This window comes from Mauremys mutica, chromosome 3 (assembly GCF_020497125.1).
Source record: "Mauremys mutica isolate MM-2020 ecotype Southern chromosome 3, ASM2049712v1, whole genome shotgun sequence".
Classification (NCBI taxonomy): domain Eukaryota; kingdom Metazoa; phylum Chordata; order Testudines; family Geoemydidae; genus Mauremys; species Mauremys mutica.
Genome location: NC_059074.1, coordinates 182,864,809 through 182,888,385, shown reverse-complemented (window position 1 = coordinate 182,888,385; position 23,577 = coordinate 182,864,809). Strand labels below are relative to the sequence as shown.

The 23,577-nt window shown below is 43.8% G+C and overlaps 1 protein-coding gene across 2 annotated transcripts in view; it reads right to left on the bottom strand.

Annotated features, from left to right (window-relative positions):
• The window catches only part of FSHR (follicle stimulating hormone receptor), a 185,067-nt gene that overhangs the window by 33,739 nt on the left and 127,751 nt on the right, over positions 1-23,577 (bottom strand). For both annotated transcript variants that reach the window (XM_045011604.1, XM_045011605.1), the window contains 2 exons: positions 10,003-10,074; positions 8,228-8,305 (listed from right to left, as the gene is read on the bottom strand). In XM_045011604.1, the coding sequence (XP_044867539.1) occupies positions 8,228-8,305; positions 10,003-10,074 (150 nt within the window). The remainder of the gene's footprint in view (positions 1-8,227; positions 8,306-10,002; positions 10,075-23,577) is intronic.

Genomic DNA, 23,577 nt, shown 5'->3' with positions numbered 1-23,577 from the left:
GGTCTCTATCTCTGTCAGTGATCCTCCTCAGGGTGATCTCGCTCAGGGTGTCCTGCTTTGAATTAGGGGAATGTTAGTATTGGGAATGCTTGACTGTTCCTTTACATAACAATAAGCATCGGTTTACAGCCACGTGGTGGAGGTGGTAAAGGGGCAGCATACAGGGATCTTTCCTGGGGACAGCTGCGATGGGGTGGAACAGGGGCAGAGTTCATGCTTTCCGGATTGCTGGCAGCAGGAACTTGCAAACGCTATGACCATTGCTTTGAGCGTGAAAGGAGGGCACTGCTATACATTAAGTTTTAAGCAGCCAAAAGTCTATGGCTTACAATGTGTGCCTGCTCCACGAATTCTGCTGTCCTGCCCTGCTTGTCTGATCTCCAGTGCAAGACCCCAGGCAATGAATGCGAAGGCCGAAAATTCGAACTTGTCCTGAGTGCGCATGAGATAGGTGCTGTGCATGGTCTTGTTCACAGAGACAGACTAGACTATGTTCATTGTTCGCAAAAATCTATCTTTGTAAGGAATTCACTCCCTTTTTCCCATCACACAGCTGCGACTGTTTCCCGACCTGCCCCGTCATCCCCCTCACACAGGCTGGTGCAGATTAGGCGGCGAAAGAAAAGGACACGGGACGAGATGTTCTCTGAACTTATGGGCTGCTCCCAAGCCGAGGCGGCACAGCAGACCCAGTGGAGGGAGAACGTGTCTCAGTACCAGCTCTCACACAGGGAACGGGAGGACAGGTGGCTGCAGGAGGACCAGCAGGCGACTCAAACGCTGCTTGGACTAATGAGGGAGCAAACGGACACGCTCCGGCGCCTTGTGGATGATCTGCAGGACCGCAGGCAGGAGGACAGAGCCCCACTGCAGTGTATCTGTAACCGCCCTCCCCCACCACAAAGTCCCATACCCCCCTCACCCAAAGTAACAAGAAGGAGGGGCGCCAGGGGCCGTGAGAACTGTCACTCCACCCCTGCAGAGTGCTCAATTACCAAAATGCTCTCATTCCCTAAATTTTGAGAAGTCCTTTCCTTCCTGTCTCACCCAAGCCCCCATCCCAGTTTCATCCCCTAACTGTCTAGGTCATAATAAAAAAGACTTTTCTGTTAATTACTGTTTCTGTCATGGTCTTTTAGAGGAGACTGTGTTTCAAGGGGGGCAGGGGGTTGGTACTTGGACAGGTCAGTCACCTTTACCAGGGTACAGACACGGGGGCAGGTTCAGCAGCAGGTCACACACACAGTGCAGTCTCTAGGCACCCTGGTCAGTCTGGGAGGTGGTTTTCATGTTCTGTTTTGGGGGTGCTATGTGACTTTGTGGCGGGGGAGGGTGGTTAGAGATCTTATGCAGCGGTCCTTCTCCTGGATCACAGAGCCACGCAGCAGCTGATCTGTAACCGTCCTCCCCCGCCACAAAGTCACATAGCCCACACACACAGAGTCCCGAGAAGGAGGGGTGGCAGGCTCCGTTGAAACAACCAGTCCGCCACCGTGCACCGCTCTAGGAGCAGGAGCCTGTCATTCCTCGAGTTTAGAAGCGGTCTTTGCAGCACTACACACCCTACCCACCACAGTCTGCGTCCCAGTTTTAACCCTTTACCGTGAAATCAGTACTAAAGAAAACGGTGTTTATTAACAAAGTTCCATGTATTTTATTTTTAAACGTGTGTTGGAAGGGGGTGAATGGGGTATGTAACTGCAGAGGATAGTCAACATTAACTGGGTAAAGAAACGGGGGCAGGTTCAGCTTCTCTGTAAACAAACTTAATAGTCACAGGTTACCCTGCTCACTGAGGAACCTAGCTTTCAAAGCCTCCCGGATGCACAGCGCTTTCCGCTGGGCTCTTCTAATCGCACGGCTGGCTGGCTGGGCGTAATCAGCAGCCAGGCTATGTGCCTCAACCTCCCATCCCGCCATAAAGGTCTCCCCCTTGCTCTCACAGAGATTGTGGAGCACACAGCAAGCTGCAATAACAATGGGGATATTGGTTTCGCTGAGATCTGAGTGAGTCAGTAAGCTTCTCCATCTCCCCTTGAGACGTTCGAAAGCACACTCCACCACCATTCTCCACTTGCTCAGCCGGTAGTTGAAGAGTTCTTTGTCACTGTCCAGGGCACCTGTATAGGGCTTCATGAGCCAGGGCATTAGCGGGTAGGCTGGGTCCCCGAGGATCATTGTAGGCATCTCCACATCCCCAACAGTTATTTTGTGGTCCGGGAAGAAAGTACCTTCCTGCAGGCGTCTATACAGACCAGAGTTCCTGAAAACACGCCCGTCATGAACCTTGCCCGGCCATCCGACATTGATGCTGGTAAAACGTCCCCTATGGTCCACCAGTGCTTGCAGCACCATTGAAAAGTAGCCCTTTTAGTTAATATACTGGCTGGCCTGGTGGTCCGGTCCCAGGATAGGGATGTGAGTTCCATCTATAGCCCCACCGCAGTTTGGGAATCCCATCGCGGCGAAACCATCTATGATGACCTGAACGTTTCCCAGGGTCACTACCTTTGAGAGCAGTAGCTCAACGATTGCGTTGGTAACTTGCATCACAGCAACCCCTATGGTAGATTTGCCCACGCCAAAGTGGTTCGCTACTGACCGGTAGCTTTCTGGCGTTGCAAGTTTCCAGAGGGCTATGGCCACTCGCTTCTGCACAGTCAGGGCTGCTCGCATCCGGGTGTCCTTGCGCTTCAGGGCAGGGGACAGCAAGTCACACAGTTCAAGGAAAGTGCCCTTACGCATGCAAAAGTTTCGCAGCCACTGTGATTCATCCCAGACCTGCAGCACTATGTTGTCCCACCAGTCCATGCTTGTTTCCCGGGCCCAGAATCGCCGTTCCACAGCCTGAACATGACCCATTGCCACCATGATGTCCACGGCGCGGGGTCCTGTGCTTTGTGAGAGGTCTGTGCCACTCTGACACTTGATGTCCTCACCGCGCTGCCAGAGCCTCCTCGCCCGATTTCTCAGCATCTGACTGTGAAAAAGGTGGACGATAAGGTGCGAGGAGTTGACAACGGCCATAAGTGCAGCGATGATCGCAGCGGGCTCCATGCTCGCAGTGCTGTGGCGTCCGCGCTGTCACTGACCAGAAAAGTGCACGAACAGATTTCCCGCTGGCGCTTTCATGGAGGGAGGGCGGGAGTGACGGTTGAATGACGACAGTCGACACATATTTTCCCCCAGCAGGCATTGGGAGCTCGACCGAGAATTCCAATGGGCAGCGGGGACTGCGGGAACTGTGGGATAGCTGCCCACAGTGCACCGCTTCCAATGTCGACGCTTGCCCCGTTAGTGTGGACTCACAAAGTCGAATTACTGTCCTTAGTGTGGATACACACGTTCGACTTTGTAAGGTCGGTTCCACAAATTCGAGTTAAGTAAAATCGAACTACTCTGGTAGTGTAGACATACCCTTATTTAAACCAGCACATATCCTGAGCAACTTCAGACTAAAATGGAAGTCTTGCCTGAGTATGCTGAGTAAAAATGACTCGAGAGCTCCGGAATTTGGCTTCTTGTGTTTATATTTGATAAGGGTGAAATTCACTCCTGTGCAGAAGGCCAGCACAAAGCCTATAGCACCATTTAAGTCTCATTTATGCTGAATGTTTAAGGTGAGGCATAGACTTTGCTTTGGGGTGAATTTCAATCTTTTATATATTTTTAGGAGTTCTTAACTGAATTTACATAAAACTTCAGTTTGCCCTCCCCCACACATCTTCAGATGTGGTTTGACTTTCAGCTCTAAACACACTATTAACCTCTAGGGAGAAATCCTGAAACAATGAAATCAATAGCGTTTAGTGGGTATTTAACAGGATCTGACTGAGAAAGCTGTTGAAGCATAAAACTGACTGGAGAGTGGAAGTGAGAGTGCAAGTGACTCACATTATGCCTTTCCTTTTTTAAAACATTCTGCTGAGAATATAATTTTGTTTTTTTTTCCTTTGTGAAGCATTTCCTCAACAATAATGCAGAATGTTCTTCTTAGTTGGTCTATATTGGCTAAAATGTGCAGCAGTGAGCAGATATGCCTGCCAAGGCTGGAATATGGAACACAAATAACATAGTGATGCTGCAGTCTTTACATGACTTGGGATCTATTTTTTTAACATAATAAATTTAGTTCCATGGATTACTATTTCTGATATAAATATTTCACAATAGTGCATGTGGGGATGGAGGCAAATTTGGGTTTAAAATGAGGTATTTCCTTCCTATGGAGAGATATGCAGTACTGAGAGGTATACCAAAATGAGATCTTATTAAAGGTATACCAGAAACTGAATAAACTAAATACTGTACTTCATTCCTGGAAGAAATTAGCTCTACTTTCTGTGTAAAAGCAGAGTAGTTGCAATGAAGTCAAAGATGTGTAAAAGCAGCTTTGTCCTATTTTTCTGTGACCCATCCATTATAGTCCTTGTGGATCAAATTCACCCGTGTAAATGGCAACCACAGAGCTATGCACAATTTTAGAGGATATTGATATGAATACTTAGTTTGTGGCAAGCTGCAGTGTAATCTACCCTGTTCTATCCTCGGGGCCAGTGCAACCATTTAGGCGACCTAGGCGGTCGCCTAGGACGCTAGAATTTGGGGGGGTGCCATTTTCTTCGGCAGCGACCGCAGTGGCTGGATCTTCGGCTGCCCCAGTCGCCACCGGCATTTAGGTGGAGGGAGCTGGGACAGGGGAGCGCAGGGAGGGCCGCCTGCAGCAAGTAAAGGCGGGGGGGCGGCATGCAGGGGAACTCCCCACCCCAGCTCTCCCCTACCCCGCCTCCTCCCGGAGCACGCCGTGGCTGATTCACTTCTTCCGCCTTCCAGGTTTGCGGCACCAATCAGCTTAGGTGCCGCAAGCCTGGGAGGCGGAAGAAGTGAAGCAGCTACGGCATGCTTGGGGTGGAGGCGGAGCAGGGGTGAATTGGGGTGAGGGGGATGCCTCAGGGCAGAGGGTGGGGGGTGGGGAGCTGCCGCAAGGGGAGCGCCTCAGGGCGGAGGGGGGGCGCTGCCGTGGAGCGCCTCAGGGCAGGGGCACGGGGGGGGGAGGGCGCAAGGTGGAAGTTTCGCCTAGAGTGCGAAACAGCCTTACACCGGCCCAGTCTATCCTGCTACACACTGACTGTCTGTGTGGACTCTCCAGCCATGCAATAATAGTTCTATAGTGCACTATGAATCTTTTAGTGCACTGCAGCAGGGTCCACATGGATACTCAGTGTACAGGAGAGATTTATACCCCAGTTTTCTGCAAACTGTTTGTGTAGACAAACCCTGAGGGCTACCTCAGAATTCCATCTGCCTCATATCCCAAAATCATCCCATGCAGCAGCATGAGACTATCTTACCCATCTTGTCTTCATTTTATGGGTAACAGTCCAAAAAAAAAAAAAGACTGAGATCCACTGATCTAGTTAAGTCAGAATGGGGCTGGGAGTCACGGACTCTTGAATTCTAATCCTAGCTGTGTCATTGGTTTACTTTGTGGCCTTGGATAGATCACCTAACCTTTGTGCCTGTTTTCTCTCTATAAAACAAAGATAATGGGCTGGATTTTCAGCTGCACCCATTGTCCATTGGTTGCAGTTTTTTGGTATGGCAACTTGAAAAGGAACATTAAAGGTTGATGTCCAGGTTTGTCATCCATTCTATGGCTTCTAGTGACATGGAATGAATCAAAGCTGTCCCGCTCGAGAAGGATCTTGGAGGGAAGCAGTCCATTAGATATTCCATAATTTGGAATAGGCTGTCCTTCATTTTCAGTGGATGTAGTTGATATGGATCCTGTTGATGTGGGGGCAGAGAGGAGCTAGTTGTGACTCCTTGATTCTGGGGCTAGTTCTATGCCAAACCCAACCCTCATGTAGTTTACTGCAGCCTGAGGTCTGCTCTAAAGTTAGCTGGCTTTGACCCCAAGGGACCATTACACCAGTACAGAATAGCTGGAGTGCAGTAGCACTCAGGTCTCACTCCTCCCTAAAATAACACTATACCATGGGATGGGTGGCACAAGAGCCTCAGGCTCAACATGGTACTCCTACAAGCTTGGGGAATCCCCAGCTAGGGAGATAAGGCAGTTTTCTGGTCCCTTCGTGTTGCTAGGGTGGCAGGTGGCATAAAGAAATCAGATGACAGGAAAGAATCTGGCTCCACAGTAGTTAGTTATCTCACCTCTTAGGGGTTTGTAGAAATTAAGAAGGTGCTGTTTGTACAGTGCTTAGAAGATGCAAAGTGCTATATATAGATGCTAAGTATTATCATTATGATTAAATAAGACAGAAAAGGTAAATGAATGAGATTTAGGGTCTTATTCTCTGCGTATCTATTCCACATAACAGTGGGAATATCCCTGATAATACTTTTTCACTCTTCAGAGAATACTATCCACATCTGGTAGATTTTCAGGGGGATGGGATGGATAAATGGTAGGGTAGACCAGTGGTTCTCAACCAGGGCTCCGGGGCTCCCTAGGGGGCCTCGAGCAGGTTTCAGAGGAGCCTCCAAGCAGAGCCAGGATTAGACTTGCTGGGGCACGAGCAGAAAGCCGAAGCCCCATCACATGGGGCTGAAGCCCAGGTCCCTGAGTCCTGCCACCCAGGGCTGAAGCTGAAGCCTGAGCAATGTAGTTTCATGAGTGCCCCTGTGTCATGGAGCCCCAGGCAATTGCTCTGCTTGCTACCTACTAACCCCAGCCCTGGCTTTTATATGCTGAAAACCAGTTACTGTGGCACAGGTGGACCGGTGAGCTTTATAGCATGTTGGAGGAGCCGGGGGCGCTCAGGAAGAAAAAGGTTGAGAACCTCTGGGGTAGACAAATGAGGGGTGATAGTAGTTAACCTTGCTATAACTCTATCTTCAAATATTGAGGGTCTGATCCTGCTTCCACCCAAATCAGTAAGATCAGAATTGGTCCCTTGCTGCATATCCCGTTTCCTGTATCTGAGTCAAGCTGCAGGGAGTAATGGTAAATTTTCCAAACTAGGCACTGGCCTAGGTGGAATGAGAGCAGATTTTTAGTACAGCAAACAAACATTCAATGTTCCTATAACAGAGATCTGGAAACCCAGCTAGTTCATTAAAAAACATGACTGTTAAGTCAAATGAGAAGTCGTCTAACTACACAGTATGAAACTGCATTGTGAACTGGCCTGTAACAATACATTAGTGTTATGTACAAGTCTACCATATTTTACACATATTTACATGTAATTTGCTTGAATAATGAATGTCTTTGAATGTTGTATCTGATTGCAAATATGTATGAGGTATTTGTCCTTTGGAACACAATTTGTATTATGTGGAACCATCATGGTCTTTAACCTTGGTACCATTAATTGTTAAATTTTCTCTATGCTCTGCTGTGGTTCTAAAATACAGAGCTGAAATGAAAAGGCAGGAGGGAGAGAGAGATTACTGAATACTGAAAGTATAAAAGCAGACGAGATATTTCTTAGGAGCTTTGCCCATTTGCAAACCCATTTAAATGTGGTGGGGGTTTTAAAGTGGGTTCTGGGTTCAATTTCTACTTAGGAAAAACTGGAGGGAAAAGGAGCAGAAAGGGGTCAGAGAGAAGAAACCCCGTGAAAATGAGGGTGACAAATGAAGTAGAGCACAGACAGAGTGAAGAATAAACAAAGGTTGTATAGAAAGAGCAGTGATAATGGGGGGATACCATTCTGATGGAAAAAAAGAGGATATCTAATGATTCTCTGCTGCCCTGAGTTTATACTTGGAGGAGACAGCCATCAGGCTTATTGGCTCCATGATGCTCTGCTGGCCCCATTTGTATGCTTGCCAGCCTAACTTTTGGGGGGCAGTTCTACCCCTGATACACAGCACATACATGGCTCTCACTGTTGCCCCATGCCATTGGCTTCCTCCCATCTATTTCCTGTATCTACATGTTGTCTTTTGTTACATACTTCGACAAATGTGTGGGACAAGAATTGTCTTTTTGTTTTGTGTGTGTTGCACTGGGGTTCCAATCCCTGCCTGGTGTCTTGAGGGGCTGCACAATACAAGTATTTAACAACAAGACAGGTTTCTTCCAGCCAGAATTTGTTATAAATGAATTCAATCTTCATGGGGTAAAAAAACCCACACGTTTGAATTACAGGGTAAAATTAGTTTTGCAAACCTATAAAATAGCACCCAACAAGGTTTCTCAGGCTCTATTCTAGAGAAGATGTGAACTAAAATGTGGTATTTGCTAATTCTTACTCACATAATGACACTTTCAGAACTCAGGCCCATGAAGGAATTTCTTTCAATTGTACGTATATTTATATTATCTTGAATATCTCTGAAAAAGAAAGTAAAGTAAAAATTAAACAGTTTTGTAGCTCTGTGATCCTTTCATTTCTTTGACAGGAAATGACGCTTCAAACACCAAAGAAATTTTTCTTTACATTAGATCTGAGAAAATATTTTACATGTAGGTTTCCTGAATGATATCACTAAGTTTGTCCAAGTACTGCTTGGGAGTGAAATGGGAGCAATCACTTCCAAACTTTTGCTTTTTGCTTTCTAGAGCATGCATCTTAAGCAAGGCAAAATCAACAGTATGCACTTAGGGCTGGATTCTTTGAGCAGGATTGGCCCCCAAACTAATACAGAGAAGGGTGGTCTTTTTTGGCCCCGATTCATCAAGGTACTTAAGCATGCAAGTAATTCCTCCACTAATGTCAACTACTCATGTGCTTAAAACTAGGCACAGGCTAAACTGGGGCCTCTGACAGTTTATTGCATTGACAAGTATTCATTTCAGTCAGTTCCACAGTAGACTGTTATATATAAAAGGATAAAGGATGACTGATATATAAAAGGATATACTCATACACATTTCTGTTACTTGCTCAAAATACAGCTCCAAGAAGTTAAACAGTATTACTCATAATTTAGACTGGAAGAATTGTTGTTTTCATGCTGTTTTTTTATTGGAAATCAGTGAACATAATGAATTACTTGCAATGCCTGAAACCTAATGCAGCTCTAAACTTGTCTCATTCTGAGTGCTATATATGGCCATGATACTGAATTATCTGATAGTTAAACAGGGGCCTCATTCTGCAAGTGTAACTCCGATTGAAATCAACAGGAGCATCAATAAGTGAAATTCACACCTGTACAAAGAGCCAGGACAAGGCCTTCTAACATTTATACATACCTGCACACGCACATCCGCATGTGCACACACAGACTATTAAATTCCTAATTATGGAATGAAATACTGCCCTCTGAAGTCAACAGGAGCTTTGCAATTGACTTTAAGAAGGCCAGGACTTCAACCAACACCTATTTTGGGATTTAAATGGTGTGGCCTTCTGCAAGGGGAGGAATTTCACCTCAGGCAAATAACCCGTGATCGATCCAGAGTAACTAAGTCTGAAGATGATTACAAAGCTGCCTGCTTTCCATGTAAAGTGTTGACTTTTTGTTGAAAAAAAAAACAACCTGAAAAATGTTTACGTTTTTCAACAAAAAGTCAAAAATTTCCATGGAAAATTTTAAATTAATGATTTGTTCTCCATTTTTGTTGAAAATTTCTAAGGGAAAAATTACCCTATTTTCTAACCACCTCTATTGCCAACACGGGTGCTGACTGCAGTGATTTTTTTGTGTCCTGTCCACTGGGATGTGGATTGAGATCAACTCATTTCACACAGACCATAGAACAGTCACCAGATGACAACACATTTCTGTCTCTACCAGCCTGGTTTGAATTTAAATTGGTGACTTAGAAGTTAAAAGGTTATTGTAGGTCCCATTAACCAAATAAAAAGTTCTCTGTCACATGCCATATATAACATTTTGTATAGAGAAGTCACAGGAACACTCAAATAATGTAAAACAAATTATCAATGCACACAAGATTACAACTGGTGATGGTGACAAAGTCACTAAACAAATGCAAAGGGAAACATGTCAAAGATCTTATTAGAGGAGCAGACTATTTGAATGGAGATAACAAAAAGTTAAAAGCAGCCAATATAAACTTACAATAAAACTTTCTGGAGAGATTGTAGCTTATGTACAGCAGGTAAAAACTTAATGCCGGTGTTTGATATTGACCTAAAGAGGAAGAGAACAAATGAAGATTATTTTCTGTGGCTCACAAGTAAAATAAAACTAACGAAGAAATACTAGAATAAAATTGGCAATCATTTAGGGTGAAATTGAGCCATGTACAGAAGGCCTGCACACCAGGGAAACCATACTCATGTTATATAGTATGGGTGAATAGTATAGAAAAGGAGTGGCCTAACTCTGCTGCCCCTGAAGTCAGGAGTAAAACTCTCATTGATTTAAATGGGAGAGGAGTAAAGGCATTGCTGAATGCTTTCTGAAATGCTACCCCTCAGGACTTAAACTGGTGTTGCCTAAGGGACCTTTCACTGACCCCCAGCACAGGGGTGAATTTCAGCCTTCATTTGTTACGTTTCAGAAATGTATTTTGCTTAGATGTTAGTTCATCAATAGTGCGTTGGTTCAGCAATGAAGGACCCAGATTAAGGATTGATTTTAGGGTGCCAAAAATAAAATGAAAGAAGGGCATGCCTATTACACAGATTGGGGGGGACCTCAGGATCAAGAGTAGAAAGCATTCGATTTCTAATTTTACACCTTTTATTAATTTAATAAAGACATGAATTTCCAGAATGAGAATAATTAAAGTACCTGACCTTCTGGACTGAAGGAAGGTTCTGTTATGATGTTTGATTCTCCACTATCCTTTAAACTGATTAATCACAGTGATACAGAATACCATATTTTTATAATATATATTTGTAAATATGAACCCATTTTTAACCACAATTTTTAACCTCCACTTTAGTAGAATTGTCATTTCCACTGGAAAATGACAACACTTCACAAAGTAGGAAAAACCAAACTGTTTGTTTCCTAGTGTGTTGGATATTTATGATCTGAACATACATTAGCTATGTAGCAATTAGTCCCACTTTAGATGAAGCTGAATTTCAAAAATTGGAATTAGAACTAAGTCCAAACTTCTCCCACAATAAGGGTTTCTTGCATCAGGGGTTATGGTTGAGGTGTGTGACCATGCTCTTCATTGTCCAAGAAAAATTACCTGGCACACTTGAGTAGAACTCAAGGGCTTGTCTACACTTATGGCTAAATCAGCACTGCCATGATTGGTGGCAAAGTGCTCTCCCGATGACTCCTGTATTCCAGATCCCCAAGAAGAGTAAGGTAAGCAGGCAGGAGAGCATCTCCCGTTGACACAGTGCAGTGTAGAAACCGCTCTAAGTCAACCTAACTTAAGTCGACTTATGTAACTGAAGTAGCGTAACTTAGGATGACTTACAGCTGTAGTGTAGACCAGTCCCCAGAAGTCCACAGGGTTTATTTGGCAAGGGTTATCCTGCCACAGTCTCCTTAGATCCCTCAGGCTAGTCCCAGGTGGCACAGAAAAACCCTATGGTATTTTGCAGCAGAGCAAAGAACTAGTCCCATAGAGAAAAAAAACACACAATAATCCTGTCCCAGGCCTACCTGCCTCTGGGGAGACTCTGGCAATCAGTCTTGGGAGAGGTACTGAGCATGCCCTTTCCTCAGAGAGCAAAGGATAGGAGGGCTGCTCTTACTGAGTTTTCCTCTTTCCTTTTTAACTGCCCCCCACCCCTTACTACTTGACAGCAAGTGCAAATGTGGCAGGGCAGGGCTGAGTGGGCTCCTAGCAGCTGGTTAACTGTAGGGATATTAAAGAAGGTACTAACAGTGATTCCCCTAAGTGACAGTGACCCCCCAGGTTCACCAAGTACAAAAATCCCCCCAGGTTCACCAAGTACAAAAATCTTTTTAAGTTCTTATATTAAAACTTGTAAGCTCCTGTCTGCAGAAAACACTGATGTATCTGTTCTGTGAAAGATACTCTATTACTATGTAAAACTTACAAACAAGTTAATTGACTTTGTTCTTGAAGTAAACACTATGCTAGCCTTAAGCTGTAATTGATAAATGGTTAAGATATGGAATGTATGTTGATGAATGTTTGATGTACGTGAATGGTTAGGGAGGTGCCAGCCTGGAAAGGATCCATCGGCCGAAGAATGTGTCAAGTGGACCACCAGACAACCCCCGGAGGGTAAACTGGGATCCACCCCAAACACCTGGAAGGAATGTGCCACTTTAGACAGTGTAAAGCCACCAGGAATGTGCCATCTGCTAATTGAGCCAACAACAGCAGGATGAAACAGTTCCCATAGACTAACAAAGGAATTAATTCCTATAAAAATGGACTCTAAAAACTGAGGATTTTGAGTCCCTGGTTCTGCTGCCAACTTCCAGGAGCATCAGGTGCATCTGACACAGACTCGGCTCCATCCTCATGACCAAGATAACTTGGCATGAGCAACTTCTAGGCTGGTAACTATAACATCTATACAGAACCTGAATGAATGATTGCGTGAATATATATATATACAGTTGAACCCTGTTATGTCGCCGGCCTAGGGGTTTGCCAAAAAGCGTCGAGATAACCGATGATCGAGATAAACCCCTATCCACCTCCCCACCCCTGAACTCCCTTGCCCTCTCTCCAACACCCCCTCCCTGCCCCCTTACCGCGGTGCCTGCACGTGGCTGGATCCGGCGAAGCGGGACGGGGAAGCGGGGCCGGGCGGCCGGGGACGGGGACCCGGAGCCGGGCAGCCAAAGAAGCGGGACCCGGTAAGCGGGCCGGGCGGCAGGCGAAGCGGGACCGGGTAAGCGGGGCCAGGCGGCAGGCGAAGCAGGGACCGGGTAAGCGGGGCCGGGCGGGCGGCAGGCGAAGCGGGGACCGGGTAAGCGGGGCCGGGCGGGCGGCAGGCGAAGCGGGGACCGGGTATGCGGGGCCGGGCGGGCGGGCAGGGACCGGGGAAGCGGGGCCAGGCGGGGACCGGGGAAGCGGGGCCGGGCGGGGACCGGGGAAGCGGGGACCGGCGAAGCGGGGCCGGGCGGACGGGCGGGCGGCGAAGCGGGGACCGGGGAAGCGGGGCCGGGCGGGCGGGGAACCGCGGGGCTGGGGACGCGGGGCTGGGGAGCCGGGGAGCGGGCAGCCGGGGACATGGGGAGCCGGGCGTCTGGGGAACAGCGCGGCTGGGGAGCTGGGGAGCGGGCGGCTGGGGACACGGTGGGTCGGGGACGCGGGGAGCCGGGCGGCTGGGGAACCGCGCGGCTGGGGAGCCGGGGCCAGGGCAGGAGTCGCGTGGCCGGGGAGGGATGCGGCAGGAGCCGGGCAGGGCCGCCGCCGGAGTTACAGTCGAACCCATTTATCTCGACCTCGGTTAGTGGCAAATTCGGCGCTCTTCTGTGCTCGAGATATTAGGGTTCAGCGAGATTAAAGAATCGACATAACCGATGAGAAACCGATAAGACAAAGAGGGAGTTTGGCAGTTCCACTTCTAAAACGTCGACTTAATAGGATTGGCAAGTTAACCGAGGTCGAGATAAATGGGTTCGACTGTATATAAATATAAATATATATACACGCACACACACACACACATATATATATATATGTGTGTGTGTGTGTGTGCGTGTATAAGGAATAAGTAGTGATAGGAATAAGTAGTAAAACAATGTTGTTTGCTTTTATCTTTTGCCTTATTATTATATTTACAATAAATGTGGCATTTTTGCCTTATCCCTCTTAATAAGATCTTGCTGGTTTTTATTATATTGGTATAACATAACCCTTGCTGGCCCAGGATGGGGATGACACACCCCAAACACAAGGCCTAAACAGAGTATTACAGAACACAATACCCTTTTTGGCTCATAAAATTTTATCCAATTTGATAACATTGATGATATATTGATCACCTATATACAGCGAAAGGACAGTGCCACAGGTATCAGCAAAGCTGCCCAGGTTTCTGTCTTAGGCCAGTTGGATTACCAGACAAAGAGAAGACTAGGCTTCAGTTAAGGCAAATTGCCTGTATGTATATACTGTGTGAGGTGGTATTGGAGGTAACCTTGAACTGAGAATACTGGTTTCTTTTTTTCTTTTTTTTTAAAGAAATATATTAGTGGTATATCAAAGGTTTTGGGTATGTCTACATTAGACACTTCAGGAACAGAGGGGTTATTCTATCACTGTAGTAAATCTACCTCTCTGCGTGGCAGTAGCTAGGCTCATGGAAAACTTCTTAGGCTTAGGCTGGCTTAATTACATTGCACAGGACATGACATTTTTCAGAGTCCTGAGCAATGTAGTTAAGCCATCCTAATGTTGTAGGGTAGACCAGGCCTTTGTATTAGCATCTACACTGAATAGTGGTCTTCTGTTATTAGATGTATTATTATTATTATTATTATTATTGCACACTTACATTCTTGAATAATTACATTATGATGAAAAACTCTGGCTGAGACTCTGGAAAACATAATGAGCATTCATATAATATTCAATGCGAACCTGAAGTGTTCCAGAAAAGTTGTTAAAAGACCCTTCAGGTATTCATGACCAAATGTGGAAATCTAAACAGGACATCCAAATCCCACATTTGGGCATTTAAATTCACACTTAGGTCCATAAAATGGCCATTCACATGGCTAAGTGTTGATTTAAGTTCTCAAATGTGGAATCTGGATACACTATTTACACAGGATGAAAAATGGGTTATTTGGTGGTTTCATTTTATAACCACAAGCCTTTGCATTACATGAAAGACTATTTAAAGGGAAGGCAGTGAATATTCAAGAATACACCTTGGGGACAATTTATTAAATGTCATGATTACTTTGTCTTGGGAACAGGCATGCTTGCACTGGATAAAAACAATTCCAACTTGTCACAAGTGACCAAGAAAGTGCAACAAAATGTACTTTGCAAAACTAACACATACAGATAAATCAAAAGGCATTATTAATGCTGCAGGTGGGTCATCACAAGATTTTTATTTTTAATGTACATCTTGCAGTGCTGCATCCTGAATAGAGTTAGCAAAACAACCATTAAAAGAGGTAGAAAGACAGTGCTTGCATCACCTTCCTTACACTACTTAAAGTTCAATCCCTAAATTAGCTGAGAATTGTGTGGGGTTTGAGCTCCACAACTGCCTTTGATTTTCAATGAGTATCGTATGGCTACAATTCCATGCAATTGTTTAAAGGAGTTAAATGTGAGAGTCACTTGTATTTAAATACAAATTATACCATGCATTTGTTTTAATAGCGTCTGTGCTGAGGCAGATAACAATTGTTGCTAGATCGTGTGGGGGGGGGTATAGTAGGGCAGAGGGGAGGGAATTAATAGCTTTCCTCCCCACATCACTTCCCAGAGCTAAGCTTGGTTCTTGTGTTCAGACAGTGCAAGGACTATAGTACTCTTGCACCACCACCATCACCACTAGGCCCCCCCAAAGGGTGAGTCATCTTGGTCAGCAAAGCTTGCACCCCACAGTGGGAAGGGGAACTTGTAATGTCTGCATGATGCAGCAGTCACTATCCTTCTGTTCTCCCAGAGGTATTGGGCAGGATTCTGTTCTCACATCAGGTCTGTGTAACTAGACTGGCTTTAATGGCATGGGATTATGGAGTGTACAATTTAGAAAATCGTAACACTTTTATTAAATCTGCAGGTGGTGCAGTGGAGTGCATTGGTGGACAGGATGATGATTAGAAACAGGTGAGACTGTTTTTTTTAGCAAGTCGTGGCAGAAAAACTAAAAACACTGGTTAAACCATGGTCCTGTCGGGCCTCCCTCTCTCTTTTTTACTCAACCAACAAATCTTTAGAGTGGATAATCTTGTAATCTTGTTATAATGTAGATAATCCCATTTACTGGATATCATTCCCGCAGGGCAGTTTTGTCAGTTTTGGCAAGGGTTACCTTGCCACAGTTTCCTTAGATCCCTCAGGCTAGTCCGAGGTGGCACAGAAAAACCCTATGTTCTTTGCAGCAGAGCAAAGAACTAGTCCCATGGAGAAAACATATATGTTCTGTGTATGCTACCTTTAAACATGTGTCTCCTTTAATCTACATTATAACTGAATCCCATCTACCATACATATAAATAGCTCTGTAGCAGCTCACTTCTCCTCAGATTGCTGATGGCTGCATTCTAAAGTCACAATTGTCTTTTAAAAAGGGTTACACAGGATGGAGAATGTTTTCCAAAAAATAAAACACCCACCCACCCACCCTGCTGGATTTTCTGGCGCTTATTTGCAGATATTGAGCCAAATTCTACTCCTATTTACGCAACCATAGGAGATGCCTCATAAAACTGATAGCATGGTTTAACTTATTAACTTATTGTACATATTTGTTAAATGAACCAAATACGTAAGTCAGAGATAAAGATGAGATTTCTAAATATTTCATACTGGTTTATATATATATATATACACACACACACACATCCTAATAAAATAAACAAACTAAGATCAGAAGTTAGTTTTAAATACAGAAGCCATTTGAGATATAAGTCAAAAATTCAGGAGTTAAGAACACACTGAAATAACTTTTCAGAACAAAAAGCCATACACTGTCGGCCAGATCCTCAGCGGAAGTAAATGGACATAGCTCCAGATCTGGCCCTGTATGTTACATGCAAATCCCAAAAGATATTTACATATAACACGAATGAAGAATTCTAAACAAACCAGGAAATATTTTGGTTTTGGAGTGTTTCAATTCTAATTCTTGAAAATGATCCAGTGGAATGTCAGTTCTGTAATGAAGCTCTAGTAGGCAAACACTAACCAAGTAATTCGGTATATGCTAACATTCCACAGGAAGGTGTGTAGTGTGTAGGGGAGATTACCATAAAACTCTCAGGAGTAGACTGAGCCACTTAGCCACAGTCCTGAGCTGGAAGAATTGTAGAGTCACCATCCCCCAGTGAGAGCTTGTGGAAGGGATTGTACCTCAGGGAAACATAACTAATTTCTTTTGAAGCTCCTTAAGGTATCTTTCGGGTGGTGCAGCCTGCTCCTTTACAGTGTGCCCAGCCCAGTCCATGGACTGGTACAGAAATAGTCAGAGCTATCTAGTCAAAGTGCACTCCCAAGTGCAATGGCTACAAATGACCTTGACCCTAGAGCAGAGCATGCATAAAGGCGGGGAACGTCTCTTTGTGCCCACCTGCATTCCCTTCCTCCCCTGAGGACAGACTCAAGGACCAGGGGCTACGTGGAATTTAGTGTTAATCATCATTATGCTATACTGTATCCTTGTAGCAAGGCCAAAGATCTCTGTATTTAGGAAGCATGTTATTAATTGTGTGTGCCAGCTCTTCCAAGAAGTCATATCCTGCATGCACAAACACAGTGATGGAAAGCCTGTGACAATAGGTTTGCCATCCACAAAGCAAACTAATTTACACATAACATGAACATTATTTCCACTATTTCCTGAAACCTAGTTATACAGCCACAATAATGTTCTGAAAATGTTATATTTAAATACTCTTTTCCTTTTAAATTGAAATAATTCAAGGTGGGATCTGGACATACCCACCGTAACAGCATCATAGAACCTAGATTACAAATGTGAACTAATTTTGGAAAGAAAAGAGAGGTTTGAAAAGGCATTGCTACATGTCAATGTACAATACTTCAGCTTATCCTTTCCCTAATGAGAGTGAGATAAATGATCTTGTACCTGTGAAAAGGTCAACAAGTTACCATTTTGAAACAGACTCTTTCTTTGGCATATACCCAAAAAAGCCAATTAACAATTCTGTCTCTGCTTGAAAAAGACTGGTGAGGTAGTTTATAGTGTGTTTTTTAGTTTGATGATATCTGACCCAGAAAAGTTTATTATATTTTAGTACAAGATTTTTTCTCAGACTTTTTTCTAATGATAATATAGGATGTTAGTGGGCTGCAGTGGACTCCATTACTTCATGTGGGGATGTACTTCTACCAGAGCTGACATGCAATACCATATTAATATTCAGTACTTAGAAAATGTAATTATCCCATAGGTTGATGGGTGTACTGAGAAATCTAGCCATCACTTCTTCCCTAGCCATAATAAAGAGCTAGTTCATATGTTCATATGTTTGAAGAATCTTATAGAAAACCCCTTAAGCATGCTGCAAAGTTCATTAAATTGATGGGCTACTGATATTTTAATACTTTGCCCAGTGTCTCTCCATCTAATGCATTGACAATATTCTATGTTTTGTATTGTCTTCTGCAAACTGACAATACATACGTATTTTTGCTTTAGTTTTTTTGAACTGGGTTTTGACTATCCTATCACAGACAATGTACTGGCTGTGGATCTTAGAAAATACGATTTGCCATACTGGGCCAGGCCAGTAATCCATCTAGTCTGATATTTTATCATTCCCACTGACCAATATCAGAACCTTCAGAAGAAGGTGCAAGACTCGTAGTAATGGGCAATTATATAACAACCTACAATTTCTTCCTAGCTTCTGATGGTTAGTCTGAGTTATGTTGTGGTGCATGAGGGTTTGTTACTTCCCGTACAATTTTTATCCTATTTTATGAGTTGTGGATGTTCTCCACATATATAGCCATATGCGTACCTAATCCTTTTCTGACTCCTACTCAGCACTTGGCTTGAATAGAATCATGTTGGAGGGAGTCCCACATATTAATTATACAGTGAGTAAAAAAAGTATTCCCTTGTCTCAGTTTTAAATTTCTTGCCTTCCATTTTCATTGGCTATCCTCTTGATCTTGTGTTATGAGAAAGGGTAAACAGGAGAACCTGATTTACCTTCTTTCTAGCAATTATTCTTTTGTACATTTCTATTGTGTCCTCTCTGAGCAATTTCCTCCCTAAACAAAACTATCCCAATCTTTTCATCACCGAAATAAATATATCTCTGTCCTCTAAAGAGAGGTTGAGAAAAAGGCAAATGGTAGCCTGTGAAACAGTCAAGAGCATGGAGAATATTGCAGTATTTCATCTAGAAATGTGCCAGGGAAGGACATCTAGGTATCATTGTCAACATAGGAGGGTATAAACAACTTGAAAGGACAAGGGCCTGTCACCATCACAGCACTCATTCTTTCTCTTTCTCTTTCTCAACCAATGACTATTCCAGGGTGGATATATATTAAGTCACTGGGCTAGAGAGAGGAAGTGGGAAGCCTTGAATCCAGTGTTCTGAGGCCACTACCAAATCAGGCCCCACATGCAACTTAGGTACCTGAATGTCTATCTTTCCCAGGTTTGCAAATTGCTCAGAGATTTAAGGGGAGATAGGCCTACAGTGGGGCAGAAGTGTGCATGCCCCACAGGCCAAAACTTCAGTACTGAGGGAACTTTGACAGCAGAAAGTTAGGCTGAGTGAGTTTAGGCACCTATAGGGCTAGACAGAAGCCATCTGGGAGTTATGTGGATTGCAGTGGTGCTGTGCACAGGTACTCAGCTGTCTAACTCTGGAGTTTAGATGACCAAAGTGCTTTGTGAATTGTACCCATGGAATTAGAAATTATCAGAGCTGGTTGAACAAATTGTTATGTAAATCAGCACAGCTCCATGCTGCTACAGTGATTTAGACCAGCTGAGAATCTGGACCAACATTCATATCAACTTTTGGCAATTGCTACTGAGTAATTATTCAAGTTTATAACTGAATAATACTGCAATGTTTGACATTTTATCAACCAAATAACTGTTCAGAAATATCTTTTCCCCCATTAAACTGTAGTAAGCACTGTCCCAAAGGTGCTGTGGAGGGGAACTTTAAGGAGAAATCAAACACAGGTTTAGAGAAAATAAGGGAAAGGAACACAAAGAAATGGAAAGGAAAAAAGGAACCAGAATGTGAAAGAGCTGTTGGTGGGATTAATACTGGTGACATGTCAGGCTATGACAGCTAAGTGGGGAGAGAAGTAGTACATCAGTCAATGCCCTATAGTGAGCAGAGAATTGGGTGTGGTTTGATATCTTGGAGTTTGGTTTCCATGCATTCAAAAGTGTGGATGTTTTCTTTGTTACACACGACTGTCTTGTATCTATCTCACTTGGACCATAATTAAGCACCCTTTGAAGTCAATGGAAAGACTCCCAATGGCGCCAACATATAACTGGGCTGGGCAGGCTTACCCTTTCCTTGAGCATCCTATTCCATGCATTCCCACTTGGAAAATGAGTAATATCTATGCAAAGACAGTACTCCAGCAACACACAACTCACAACAGAGGATTTTTTTTTAAATATCTTGGGTCAGATCAGATCTATAAGATGTCTAGTGAACTGAAATGCACAGAATAGACAAACTTCATTAGCATTATACAAAGGTCCAAGATCTTAATTAGCAGACAATTGTGATGACATTGTTCCTTAATGACAAGAAGCTTGCAACAAAATATCAGTGTTATGGCTGACGTTTAGAGGAGAAGCAACAGAGTCCTGTGGCACCTTATAGATTAACAGATGTTTTGGAGCATGAGCTTTCGTGGGTGAATACCCACTTCGTCGGATGCATGTTTAGAGGAGAGCATTCTGAAGCTCCAGTGGCAGAATTACGGCATCTGATTCCTTTCTCACACCATTGATTCCTATAGAGTTATTACTGATTTACACCACTGTGACTGGTGGCTCAGGGCCCACTATTTTATTAAATCATCGGTGAATCCCAGCAGGTGAAGATTCCTCACAATCTGAAAAGGTGTTTATTTAAGGCTGTCAATTAATCACAGTTAACTCACGTGATTAACTCAAAAAAATTAATTGTGATTAAAAAAATTAATAGCGATTAAGCGCACTGCTAAACAATAGAATACCAATTTAAATTTATTAAATATTTTGGATGTTTTTCTATAATTTCATATATATTGTATTCTGTGTTGTAATCAAAATCAAAGTGTGTATTATTTTTATTACAAATATTTGTATTGTAAAAATGATAACAAAAGAAATAGTATTTTTCAATTCACCTCATACAAGTACTGTAGTGCAAGCTCTTTGTTGTGAAAGTGCAATTTACAAATGTAGATTTTTTTTGTTACATAACTGCACTCAGAAACAAAACAACCTAAAACTTCTGAACCTATGAGTCCACTCAGTCCTACTTCTTGTTCAGCTAATTGCTAAGACAAGTTTGTTTACATTTATGGGAGATAATGCTGCCCACTTTTTATTTACAATGTAACCAGTAAGTGAGAACAGGTATTTGCATGGCACTTTTGTATCTGCTAATCCACACCTGAGCTTTCCTGGGAATGTTCGAACTAACATGTAAACAATGGCGTCGGCCTGCAAAAAGCTGAATCTTTCATGGACATGTGACTTGCCCAGGTGGCTACAAACTCCATCTTGTTGCTGTGATTTTGCACAGGAGAACAAAGGGGTTTTCGCCTACAAGAGAAAGACTATAAAAGGCCCTGGAAACCCCTTCATTTTGTCTTCAGCTGGCTCAAGAGATGGCCTCTCCACCCCAAAGAGATGCCTAAAAGAAACTAGAACAAATGACAGTAACTACGGGGGTGTGAGTAATTGCTGCACCCAGTCTAGGAAGGAGTCCAGTCTGTGAAAGAATCTTATTGGAACATCTCTGGGGGTGAGATTTCATCTGTAATCGGTTTCTTAATGAATTAGGCTCAGACTTGTGTGTTTTGTTTCATATTGCTTGGTAACTTATTTTGTTCTGTCTTTTATTACTTGGAACCACTTAAATACTACCTTTTATATTTAATAAAATCACTTTTGCTTATTAATTAACCCAGAGTAAGTAATTAATTCCTGGGGGAGCAAAAAGCTGTGCATCTCTCTCTATCAGTGTTATAAAGGGCGAACAATTTATGAGCTTACCCTGTATAAGCTTTTATACAGAGTAGAAAGGAATTATTTGGGGTTGGATCCCATTGGGAGCTGGGTGTCTGGGTGCTAGAGACAGGAGCACTTGCTAAGCAATTTTCAGTTAAGTCTGCAGCTTTGGGGATGTGGTTCAGACCTGGGTCTGTGTTTGCAGCAGGCTAATGTGTCTGGCTCAACAAGACAGGTAATCTAATCCAATCCTATGCTCAGATCAGGACCAACACCAACTAAATCATCCCAGCCAGGGCTTTGTCAAGCCAGGCCTTAAAAACCTCTAAAGATAGAGATTCCACCACCTCCCTAAGTAACCCATTCCACTGCTTCACCACCCTCCTAGTGAAATTGTGTTTCCTAATATCCAACCTAGACCTCCCAAACTGCAACTTGGGACCATTGCGTCTTCTTTTGCCATGTGCAACCACTGAGAACAGCCTAGCTCCATCCTCTTTGGAACCCCCCTTCAGGTAGTTGAAGGCTGCTATCAAATCCCCCCTCCCTCTTCTCTTCTGCAGCCTAAACAAGCCCACTTCCCTCAGCCGCTCCTCGTAAGTCATGTGGCCCAGCCCCCTAATCATTTTCGTTGCCCTCCGCTGGTCTCTCTCCAATTCATCCACATTCTTTCTGTAGTAGGTTGCCCAAAACTGGACGCAGTACTCCAGATGTGGCCTCACCAATGCCGAATAGAGGAGAACAATCTCTTCCCTCGATCTGCTGGCAATGCTCCTACTATTGCAGCCCAATGTGCCATTAGCCTTCTTGGCAACAAGGGCACACTGTCGACTCATATCCAGCTTCTTGTCCACTGTAATCCCCAGATCTTTTTCTAGTCGGTCCCCAGCCTGTAGCAGTGCCTGGGATTCTTCCATTGTAAGTGCAGGACTCTGCGCTTGTCCTTGTTGAACCTCATCAGATTTCTTTTGGCCCAATCCTTCAATTTGTCTAGGTCACTCTGGACCCTATCCCTACCCTCCAGCGTATCTACCTGTGCCCTCATCTTAGTGTCATCCGCGAACTTGCTGAGGGTGCAATCCATCTCATCATCCAGATCATTAATGAAGGTGTTGATCAAAACCAGCCCCAGGACCAACTCCTGGGGTACTTCACTTGATACTGGCTGCCAGCTAGACAGCAAGTCATTGATCACTACCCATTGAGCCTGATGATCTAGCCAGCTTTCTATCCACCTTATAATCCATTCATCTTGGACTATACCATACTTCTTTAACTTGTTGGCAAGAATACTGTGGGAGACTGTATCAAAAACTTTGCTAAAGTCAAGGTATATCACATCCACCACATTCCCCATATCCACAGAGCAAGTTATCTCAACATAGAAGGCAATCAGGTTCATTAGGCATGACTTGGGTGATCACTTCTTCCTTCCTTCCTTAGCTGAAAACGTTTGGTTTGTCTTAATAACAAAATTGAGTACACCAGCAGAAGATGATTTCATACCACATTTTAATGAAATCAGTGGAAAAAATAAAATTCACTAATTTTTGTTCTACTCGTGAAACTTCTCACAATCTTTATTGACTGGAAGCACAGCTGCAATTTGTGTGCAAAAATTGTGCTGTGCCAAGAGGAGACAAGGTAATTTTTACAACAAATAATAGAGTTACTGGTGATAAACCCTTCTCTTTTTATGTTCCTGAACATTCTGGCACTTAATGAGATTATTTCCTCTTGTCAATTACAGCAGTTATTTTATTAGGTATTGTGACGGGGTCAGGCCAGATGGCTAAGAGTGATAGAAGGTAGATACATCAGCCCCAGATTAAGCAGGTCCCTTTTCCTTGATAATGGGCTGTTC